Raw genomic sequence first — 12,026 nt, forward strand, 5'->3', positions numbered from 1 at the left:
CTGCAGATACTCAGGATGGAGTAAGAGAGAGTTCTAAGGCTATGGTGGCTCTAATCTAATCATTATTTGCTGATAAGAATATGCAAAAAAAATTAAACTTCCAACAACAGCCATTAATGCAGTTTCTCTTTTTTCATTAATTGAGACAAAGTAATTCTGTCAATTTCCTAAAACCACATATCAGGTGAAAGCTAGTCTTTATCTAGCTGGGACCCTGGCTATTTATTTATGATTCTAAGCAACTTTACCTCACTTGTTAAAAAGCATAAGGCAAACGCTAGCCTGTGTTCCAGAAGATGAGGAACTGGAGAACATCCCAGGCGTCCCGCCTGCTTTTCATCTTCAGAAAGAGAATGTTGAAAAAGGCAGTCAATGTTTCCAGACCCACACTGTTCTGTTGGCCTCCAGCCAGATCTCAGGTCCTTCCAAGCACCCTGATTCGCGTTCAGTGATCAGTTTTGCTTCTGACATGGAGGTAGCAATGACAAGCCCTTTCTGTTGGAACAGTGACAGAGCCTACAGTATCCAAGTTACTGCAAAGATGCTACTATATCTTATATATGATACATTAGATTATGGATTTTATGGCAGAATATGCTATTGATATGCTACTGCTATACAATTCTTAATCTAATGTTAAATTCATTAAGTTCAAGCTACTCCTCCTTCCCTCCTTCACATTTGGACTTTGGACTGCTCTCTAATCCCTTACTTCTTCTTCAAGTCTACCCCAGTTCAGTTCATCGTAATGATATTGATCATTTTTATACTGTTAGATACACTATTGATAATAGACATGCAGCATGCAAAGGAGACAGAATCTTGTCCCTAGAAGCTAACAAATCAGATTGGGATTTGTTTGCTTGCTTGCTTGTTTACTTACTTGTTTTTCCAATATCTTTTTTTTCAAGTCTTTTACTTTTTTAACTAATACATTTTGATCATATTTCCCTCCCCCAACTCCTCTCAGATTCTCCCTAACTCTCTCTTTCCCCAAATCCATGTTCTCTCTCATCTCTCTGTATCTCTCTATATCTCTTTATCTCGCTTTTCTCTCCAAAAGTAAAAGAAGGAAATGAAAAACCAAACAAACAATAAACTAATAAAACAAAAATTAGCAAAGCAAAAACAGAACAAAAAGCTCAGGAAAATAAAAACCACCATGGACTCTTTTGTTTGTTTGTTTTTTGTTTTTTATTTTGTTTTGTTTTGTTTGGCCAACTATTCCTGGGCATGGGGCCTGCCCTGGAGTGTGGCTGATATACTCAGTAACAAATCATTAAAAAAAAAAAAAAAAAAAAAACTACTTTTTCCCCTTCCCAGAGCTATCAATTGTAATAACTTCATGGTTAGGTGTGATAAATTTAAGTTCATTTATCAATGCTGGGGTTTTATGTATTTTAAGCCTATATGGGTCTTGTAGACATTGTCACCTGTCTATAAGTTAATATGTGCATCCGTCCTGTCATGTAAGGATGCTGCTGCTTCCTTGGCGTCAGATGACTCTACCATCTCTGCCTCTTACAATCTTCCTGCCTTCTCTTCCACATAGATTCCTGAACTTCAAAGGGAGATATTTGATGAAGATGTCCCGTTGAAGACCATGTGCTCCAACATTTCTCATTTTCTTCACGTTGTTCAGCTATGCGTCTCTGTGTTTAAAAAAAAAAAATCCTTTAAAATTGCATAGAAACATAATATATCAAGAAAAGACCATAATATGAAAAGCAAAATGTGTTAAAAAGACTACGACCCCAAGTACTTAGAGGCAATAAAACCTTCATTACTTGGGAACAATAGTTCCTTGAGAGGCAGCATCCTCACAGGACTCTACGAGTTCTCATCCCCTTCCTTTCTCTGATTTGCTTAAAGCCACAAGATAATCAGTTTCCTCCTCATACACATATCCATCTGAAGCTAAAGCAGTAAGTAGGTCTTCAGATTCTTTAACTAAAACTTCCAAAACTTGGACTAGAGTAGTGGCTCACTGAGTAAGAGCACGGTTACCTCTTCCAGATGACCCAGATTCGGTTCCCTGCACCAACATTTCAATTCACAGACTCTGTTTCAGTTACAGGAAACACACTTCTTCTGGCCTTCCTCGGCACCAGGCACTGATGTGGTACACAAACATACAAGCAGTTAAAAAACATGAAATAAAAATTAAAAATAAGTAATCATGTAAAAAAATTAATCTCTGAAACTATGAGCCAAAACAAAGTATTTATTTCCTTGCAATTTAATTGTACCAGAAATATGGCTAATATTAAAAAAAAATACATAATGGTGAAAACCTGGTCTAAAATTGAAGAGGAAGGATTTTGATGAGCAAGTAACATTTTGAAACATGAGTCCTGAAGAGTGGAGAGAGGAAACACTGTGAGGATCTTGTTTGAATTAGAGAAAAAGTCATGTGTGTAATAATTGATGGGAGAGGTAGTTCCTACAGGTGGCTCGTGGTGACTCTATTTCAATACACAGTTTACACACAAGACAAAGGCAGCAAGCCAGAACTCCTTCAGGTGAACCACTGAAGAGAAATCTTTCACAGCACTAGGTAGTTAGAAAGTCCTGTTCCCACTGTGCTGACCAGTTACTACATTAGAATGAACAGCCAGATAGGTCTTGGATTATTTGGTGCATTTTTTTCATTTTGTTATGTAATTTAAACCACGCTGACTTATATGATATTTATACATCTTTATGATGTATAATTTGTTACTGGGTTTACAAAGGCAAATGTACAGTTTATTAGCATAAATAATTCAGATTTGCTACTCATTGCAATCCTATGAACACTCTTAAGAACACTACAACATCAGAAATTAAAGTGTGGCATGAGCATGTATTCCCTCAAGCAGACAGGCAACACACTCCCATTGTGATTCCTGTAATGGGCAAGGTAAATAGATATTCTCCAAGTCTTCAAGTTGGATGTTTACAAATTTTCAGAAGTAATTTAGTTCTACCACCTTATTTTCTACCATGAAAAAAGTTCCAAAGGGATATATATATATATATATATATATATATATATATATATATATATATATATATATATATGCATGCACACATGCACAAACATACACTTGCTCTGTTGGGTCTGTGTGTCTGATCATGTGTGTGTTCACAAGAGTGCTAGGGCCATAAGTGGACTTCAACTGTCCTTTACGTTGATCTCAAACTTATGTTTTGAGAGAGCATCTCTCACTGAACTTTGCGGTTGGTGATTGGCTGATTGGTTGACCAGCAAGCCTCAGAAACCCACCTATCTTCTCCTCCTTAGTGCTGGGATTACAGGTGCATGCCATCATGCCCCACTTTTCATGTGGATGCTGAAGACTGAGCTCAGGTCCTCATACTTGCAAGGCAGGTGCTTTACCCACTAAACAATCCTCCCACAGCCCAAACTATGCTTTGTAAAACAACAAAGAGTTGTCGTGGTGTAGACTATGAATGAATGAACAGACAACTGCAATTTTCTTAATATTTTACATAGAAGGTTCTGAAATAAGGTTAAGAGACAGCAATTTTATTTAATTGTTTTCTCTATATTCTCGAAAACACATCAATTCCTCTAGGAGAATAATCGCATGTTGGGGAAAAAGTCTTCTATTCACAGGGTAGTTTTGGATTACTTATCAATAGATTGATAACATTTGTCAAGATAGTAGATCAACTATTTCCCTGATTAAGTTCATTCTCCCCTATTATAAGATGAAAATACATATTCTAACTTTTTATGCGATGTGTTGACATTTGTGTAAATGAGTGTGTGATGGTTTGAATGGGAATGGCACACGAAGGGTCATATATTTGAATGCTTGATTCCCAGTTATTGGAACTGTTTAGGAAGGACTAGCAGGTGTAGCTCTGTTAAGATAGGTGTAACCTTATTAAAGGAAGTGTGTCACTGGGGTGGGCTTTGAGATTTCAAAAGCTCATGCCATGTTAAAAGCATCTTTCTCTGCATGCATATCAGGATGTAAAATTCTCAGCCACTGGGCTATTATTGTGCCTGTCACTTTCCTGACATGATGGACCACCCCTCTGCAACTGTAAGCAAGCTCTCAACTAAATGTCTTATTTTATTAGATTTGCCTTGGTCATGATATCTCTTCACACCAACTGAACAGTCACTAAGACGCCTTGTATGTGGTTAAAAAAGTATATCATCTGGCAGAGTTGGTTCTTATTATGCTGTATATTCCTTGTAGCCAATAAGGTAATAACCAACATCCAGCATCTTCAATGTTGTGTGCATGGCCCTTGATTACATAGACAATCAACAAGATAACTTTATTTCCAGCTACCCCCTCTTCACTCCAAATCTCACTATTTTCCAAGTTTGCTTAACAAATTGCCATAACTGTTATACACCATGTTTTTCTGAGATGTATATTGTTCTGTCTATGTTTTATAGGAAAAGACCCTTTAGTTTCCATAAAAATTCAATTTTACAAGACAGTGCAAAGTTTAGCTTAAGATAAAGTATATTAAAAGTAAAATTACACTTTGATAGAATGTATACTCTAAATATTTTGATAAAACATGGACATAGAATATATTACTAAATATTACAGTAGCATTTACATTCCTTAAGTTTTTATTTTATGTTTTATAGGGCACATTATGGTAACTCAATGCCTATACAGTTGTTATATACATATATATATTTATATATGTATATATATTTATTTATATATATTTATATATATATAAATTAATTAATGCAATTAAAACACTAAGTAGTGCCAATCCTGTCACTCACTTAATATAATTAGAAGCTTGAACTCTTCTAATCTATTTAAAGATGTGCTATAAATATTCTTTCATCCCTTATTTGTTTTCACACAATCCCTTGCTTATATTCTTACTTTCTCAAATAAATTCCCAAATTTCTGCAAGAAAATTGGTAAGCACATAATAGGAACTGAAGAAGTGTCTATGGAATTAGGCTAAATACAATTCTAGATATAGATACAGTATATCTTTTGATTTTCTGCATTCTGCATTGTATGGGACATTAGTCTCTTCCAGTCTACATAATATACTCCTTAACATTCAAAATAACAAAATAATTACATTACAGAACTTATTGTTTTCAGTTAAGTTAAGGCATTTTAATTAGTCTTGTCCAGTTAAGGGCATTTTAACTAGTCTTGTCTTTTTTTATGGTATGGGGTGTGTGTGTGTGTGTGTGTGTGTGTGTGTGTGTGTGTGTGTATGCAGTGTCCTTCGGGTGCTCTGAACTCTGAATGTGCAACGTAACTCCACATACAGAACAGCCCTCTACTCTTATCAACACCACACAGCCTGTGAAGCCCTCACTGCCACTCTGTCCTTTTTCACAGCCATGCGGCTCAAATTCTCTCTCATGGCCATAGGCCTGGAAGTTGCTATGATTGTTTTATTTGGATTATTTGTTGATTATGAGACCTCTCAGAGTGTCTCCAACCAAGTCAACGCCACAGTGCCACCAAACGCGGACCAATTCTCTCAGTTGTATCCCTGTGAGTAAGCAATTTACTTCTTATATTCCTTTGGGTTGTGCAGGGTCTCAGAATGTAAATATTTAAATATTATATGATTTGTTACACATTTCTGAAGTAATGATAGAATTGTCTTGTATTTATGAGGGTCATGGGTATTATATGTTCCCATTACTACATTCTTGTCTTCTGAAAGTGTTTGGACAAACTTTGTTTAAATGTCAGAATAATGAATTCCAAAATAAAATAATTCATATTTTTTAATTCATTGCATCATTACCATTAAATAACCACCTTCGGGTTTCTTTACTCATTCTTTTAGAAATAAAGGTATCGGTCAGCTTCCTTAAATGAAAGAGCCAAAAGCACATGCTGTACAGTAGAGATAAAGGCAAAATGGAGTAAAGAAAAGAATACCAAAATTCAAGCTTGGATCCTTAAATATAAAAAGAGATGTTTAGGCTGATGAAGGAAGTTACTGGAGTTTAAATTTATGTATTTATGTAAATAAATTTTTTAAATTTATGTATTCTGTGTTTTGTGATATTTCGAAAAAGACGTTTTTTTAATTTCTTTATTTTTTTATATATTACAGTTTATTCACTTTGTATCCCAATGGTAGCCCCCATCCTCATTCCCTCCCAATCCCACCCTCCCTCTCTCATCTCCTCCCATGCCCCTCCCAAGTCCACTGATAGGGGAGGTCCTTCTCCCCTTCCATCTGACCCTAGCCTATCAGGTACCTTCAGGACTGGCTGCAATGTACTCCTCTGTGGCATACAAGGCTGCTCCCCCCTCAGGGGGAGGTGATCAAAAAGCCAGCCACTAAGTTCATGTCAGAGACAGTCCCTGTTTCCATTACTAGGGCACCCACTTGGACACTGAGCTGCCATGGGCTACATCTATGCAGGGGTTCTAGGTTATCTCTATGCATGGTCCTTGGTTGGAGTATCTGTCTCACAAAAGAACCCTGGGCCCAGATTTTTGGGTTCTGTTGCTCTCCTTGTGGAGCTCCTGTCCTGTCCCCTAAAGGTTTTTCTATTTCTCCCTTCTTTCATAAGATTTCCTGCACTCTGCCCTAAGTTTGGCTATGAGTCTCAGCATCTGTTTTAATACCCTGCTGGATAGAATCTTTCAGAGGCCCTCTATGGTAGGCTCCTGTCCTGTTTCCTGTTTTCTCCCTCTTCCTATGTCCATCCCATTTCCCTTTCAGAGTGAGGACTGATCATCTTACCCAGGGTCCTCCTTCTTGTTTAGCTTCTTTAGGTGTACAAATTTGAATATGTTTATCCTATATTTTATGTCTAATATCCACTTATAAGTGAGTATATACCATGAGCTGTGAACATTTCATTTAAAAATAGAATCCTTCATTGAGAACAGAAACTAAAAGAGAACAACAGTTGAGCTTCCTGTTAGAACAAGCAGACTATGAAATAGTTAAAACACTGAGCGATTACCAGTTAAAACACCAGAGCCTGACGGAGTCACTATCTCCTCTTCCGAGATAATAATAGACCATTATTTCTACATTTTTAAATGAAGCTCTAGCAACTTTCAATTTTTTAAGTCATTTAAAATGGCAATTGTTATTATTGTTTATGACACCTGTTTAAATTTCTTAAAATAATGCTGTCGTGCCTATGTTTTTCAGAAGTACATATAGTGTAAGCTTTCTCATTTATGAGTTATGATCAAGGAAGACTTAGCAAACTACAACATTCAAAGTTAAGGGTAGAGTTAGGATTATAGACCACATTCTGAAACTGGTTACCTTTATACTTCATAGATATCTGATAGTACTTTTGGAGGGGACAGGAGCTCTACAAGGAGACCAACAGAGCCAAAACTTTTGGCCCAGGGGGCCCTGTAAAGATTGATGCTCCAACCAAGGACCATTCACAGAGAGGACCTAGATCCCCTGCTCAGATATAGCACATGGCAGCTCAGTCTACAAGAGGGTTACCTAATAAGGGAAACAGGGTTGTCTCTGGCATGAACTCAGTGACTGGCTCTTTGATCACCAACCCTTCAAGGGAGAACAGACTTACCAGGCCACAGAGGAAGGCAATGCTGCTAGTCCTGATGAGACCTGATTGGCTAGGGTCAGATGGAAAGGGAGGAGGTCTGCCCCTATCAGTGGACTAGGGGAGGGGCATAAGGGGAGAAGAGAAAGAGAGGGTGAAACTGAGAGGAGATGAGGGAGGGAAATACAGAAGTTAGTTAGTTAGTTATGTTAATATAAATATTAAATAAAATTTTAAATGTTTATACTTTTCAGTTTAGAGGCACATAAGTAAATAAATTAGTTCGATCTTCGTGTATTTTTTCAGCCATTCATTCATTAAATAAATACTTTTCTTGAGACAGGGTTTCTCTGTGTAGCCTTGGCTGTCCTAGGCTCACTTTTTATACCAGACTGGCCTCAAACTCACAACAATCTGCCTGCCTCTGCCTCCCTGAGTTTTAGGGTTAAAGGTGTGCACCAAAGTGCCCAGCTCTGAATAAATATATTAAGTAGCAAGAATGCACTATGAACATTTATTCAGATAAAACAATTTCCTCTTCATTATAGTGAGCCACCACTGTCTACTGCACATGGCAGCAAGAGGAGACAAGACAATATAAATAAGCTGTCAAAAATACTCCCCAAGATTAATGTCACTAAAATAAAATTATGTAAAGATCTTAAGAATCTAATAATTTCCACAATTCAAGGTGAACCATTAAGCCTGGTGTCAAAGATTCTAAGCAAAATTTCAATTCAAAATAAGGCAAAAGGCAAGGTGGAGGAAGTAGCTAAAATATTAATTATTCCCTGGATTAATAATAAATGATTAATTTCTGGCAGTTTAGTATGCAGGCTACCAATGGGAGCTAACACTGTATCTTATTCTTGGCAAAATTTTAGGAGCATACATTTTAAATCCCACCACACATATATACATAACTGTGACTATGCAGACACAATGGGTAAATTAATTGACTTTGTTTTCAGGATCATGTAACTCTTATACCCTTGTACATATGTAATATGCAATAAGAGTTACATATGTAACTCTTGTACATATGCAATATGTTTACAATACGGTGATTATATATTACAAAATTTTATTTTAAAAACTTACACTAACAATTCCAACATTCATCATATCATTTGCTGAGAGCACTGTATTTCAGTGGTAGCATAATATATTAAGAAAATATTTATCATTCTTATGATTTTGTGAAGAATTTTCTAGGCTTTAGGATGTAGGTGGTAAGTAGTATAGACAAAATGAATGCAATCTGCACCTTCATGAAGTATTTGTCTCAGTGAGAGACGGGAATGTGGTGTTGTGCATGTATATGTGTCTGTCTGTTTGTCGGTTTGTCTGTCTGTTTTAGATGTTAATAAAATGTGTAGACTAAATTATCTAAATTGTCTTAGAGGTCAGTCTTTGTACATTCCTTACTTGACACACGATTTTAAACCTATGGATGACTCACATCCTAAAACTAACAAGTTCGAAGAGCAACATGACCCTTATTAAAATAATTTGGAGAATAGTGTTGAAAACTATATCATTTGGAGAGTATATTTTTTCTAAATTTCAAACAGTTGACATGTACAAATTGTCAACCTCTATTATTAGGAAACGATACTCAAGTCAAATCAACAAGCATTTGGGTACTAGCCTGGTGTGGGGCCCTGTCCCAAGAGCTAGGATTTAAGGCAAAGAAGGCTGAATTTCCTAAGACATACCAAGCACCTCTACAGCTTGCAGTCAGAGTGCTGAAAGCTTCTAAAGTTTCTCACAAATACGTGAAGTAAAGTGCCAACATGCATTTTTAGTACTGAAATGTGATGTCATATAACCCTTGAATTTTCACATATTCCTAGACACACCATAGACGGGTTGCACACTTGAATTTCATGTTTCTGAGATGCTAATTTGCAACACTGTCTATGATGTATGTTTGTTTTCTAAGGCAAAGAAGTGCTGGTATCTCTGTCAAGGGACATAAATTGATAAACCCATCTTGAAGTCAGTATAGTAAAAATGTGATTTGAAATAAAAGGGCCTTTGAGGATAATTTATTAATAGATTCTGAAAATGCTAGGGCGTTAATGCATAATTGGCATTTAAACTACACCAATAATCTTTTTGTACTTTGCTACACTAAAATTTTTTACTTTCACTTTGAGTGAATCAAGTACTCAGAGGTAAGTTTGAACATTCTCTATTTTTACACATTGTTCAGTTGAATTATATATTGACTAAATATGTTATACAAATGTTAGCACACTTCATTGTGAAATATAAAATATATACTTGCTCATTTATTATTTATACCACCAACAATTTTACTATGAAGGCCTTGAGAAGTCACAGGTAATCAATAAATTTAAAATAATGGATACAAGTTTCTAAACTTGTAATTAGAATTTTAGTTTTTCAAGGAACTTGAAAGGTTTCATGACAAAACAACAACAAAATACAACCCTATTCATTGAAATGATAGCCACCATTTATTCATTTATAAAAAAAAAAAAAAAAAAGATACCTGCTAAGGAAGAGAGGATGAGACCAGGAGGAGAGGAGGATGGGAACTACCATTGAGATGTAAAGTGAACCTCCCCTATCAGTGGACTCGGGGGAGGGGCATAGGTAGAGAAGAGGGAGAGAGGGTAGGATTGGGAGGGGAAGAGAGACGGAGCTACAGATGGGATACAAAGTGAATAAACTATAATTAATAAAAATAAATTTAAAAACTTAAAAATAAATTTAAAAAAAGAAAATACCTGCTAAGTACTCAAGGAAGAATTATAAATCACAGGACAGACTTTTCTGATAGCAATTAGCCCCTATTACATTAGAAATTAATTCATCCCACGGATCAACAATCACAAAAGAACTTAATTTCTTCCATTGTCAGATTTCAGGAGTGTATTTCACATATTCATATCATACTGATTGTCATCCTACCATTTCACACAAAATGTTAAAATGGTTTGTATGAGTCATTAGTTTATGAAGTTAATATCTTTTACTACTTTGTTACAAAATTCTTCATTAATAATCTGACAACTTGATAATTTCATTTTCTTTCTACTAAAAACACAGAAGCTTACATGCTAACATCTTGACCATTTGTAGAAATATCTATGCAGTGAAAAAGAAAAAATGTCTTAAATTGTCTCAGGAATAGTTTTACCTTCTCAGACTGTCTGAACGTGTATTCCAGGCACTGAGAAGTCTGTGATAAACCTTTGGGATTTTCATAGCATTCAAAATTATTCTGACTTTCCAAACTAGCAAAAGATGTAACTGATTTACACTTAAAATTACCGTGTAGTAATTCGTTCTTACAATTAATTATTCACTTCTTTTTCACTGACACGACATAAGCACTGAACAGTTTCTTTATCCAATATTAACTGTTCCCAGAGAGCTACTCGTTGCCATCTTTTACTGGAACTTTTATAATGAACACAGTTTGTCATATATGACCTAACAACTCTGATGCCAGTGTGCTAAACTTGAATACTGACTTTAAATTAAATAGTTCTGTTCTTGTGCAAGGCTTAGAAGCAGTAGACACAACTAGACCTTAAATATTAGTTGCAGAATAACTTTCTCCCTTCAGTTTCATCCATGAAACTATTGATTTAATGTTGAAGCAATGATAATAGAATGTAATCAAACTAATTATAGGCAATTGGGAACATGTTTAAAGAACATAGAGCTTCTTGTCTGGGTAACAATTTATTCCAATTAGGAATAAATAAGACAGTTGAAGTAGAAAGGTGGTAGGAGAAACTGAGAGGGGACAAATAAACAGCTTGGAATTTTCTATAAAAGGCAGACAGTAAAAAGGGCAGAACAATGCCCTAACAGAAGAATACACTAAATATAAAAAGAGTGACATGAGGCAAGAGAGATGGTTCGATTAGGTGGAGTGTCTACCATAACACCTGTCAACTGATTTCCAAACCCAGATGGAAGGAGAAAACTGACTCCTACAAATTGTCCTCTGACATCTACTTGCATGCTTTGGCATGTGCAAAGTGAGCCCACACACACACACACACACACACACACACACACACACGAGAGAGAGAGAGAGAGAGAGAGAGAGAGAGAGAGAGAGAGGGGCAGAAAGAGAGAAAGAGAAATATCTATATAATTTTATAAAAGGCCTTCTTGAACCAAGCTTTCAGCTCTTGAATGCAGGTATTCTGATGTTGTGGTCATTCACCATGACATATGTAGAAGCTCTGAAGTTGTTAAAGACAATATATTGCATTACCTACTTGTAACTAATGCTGAAGATTTTGAATATACACACATGTACCCCTACTTGTATGAGGAGGAAAAAGCAAGTCTAGAAAATATTAGTAACTGATAAATGTAGGTAAATCATGTATGTATTCATTTTACCACAATTTTAAAATGTTTGAGATGTTTGAAATATAATATCTGGAGTGACTGAAAGATAGTTCGATAGATAGATAGATAGATAGATAGATAGATAGATAGATAGATAGAT

General features: G+C 35.8%; 1 protein-coding gene across 1 annotated transcript in view; it reads left to right on the top strand.

Moving 5' to 3' along the window:
- The first annotated feature begins 5,356 nt into the window (after positions 1–5,356).
- Positions 5,357–12,026, top strand: part of Rhag (Rh associated glycoprotein) — a 29,304-nt gene continuing 22,634 nt past the window's right edge. Inside the window, exon 1 of the mRNA XM_055615189.1 lies at positions 5,357–5,513. Coding sequence (XP_055471164.1) covers positions 5,357–5,513 — 157 coding nt within the window. The remainder of the gene's footprint in view (positions 5,514–12,026) is intronic.

This window comes from Psammomys obesus, unplaced genomic scaffold, assembly GCF_907164565.1.
Source record: "Psammomys obesus unplaced genomic scaffold, mPsaObe1.curated_primary_1811, whole genome shotgun sequence".
In the NCBI taxonomy this organism is placed as follows: domain Eukaryota; kingdom Metazoa; phylum Chordata; class Mammalia; order Rodentia; family Muridae; genus Psammomys; species Psammomys obesus.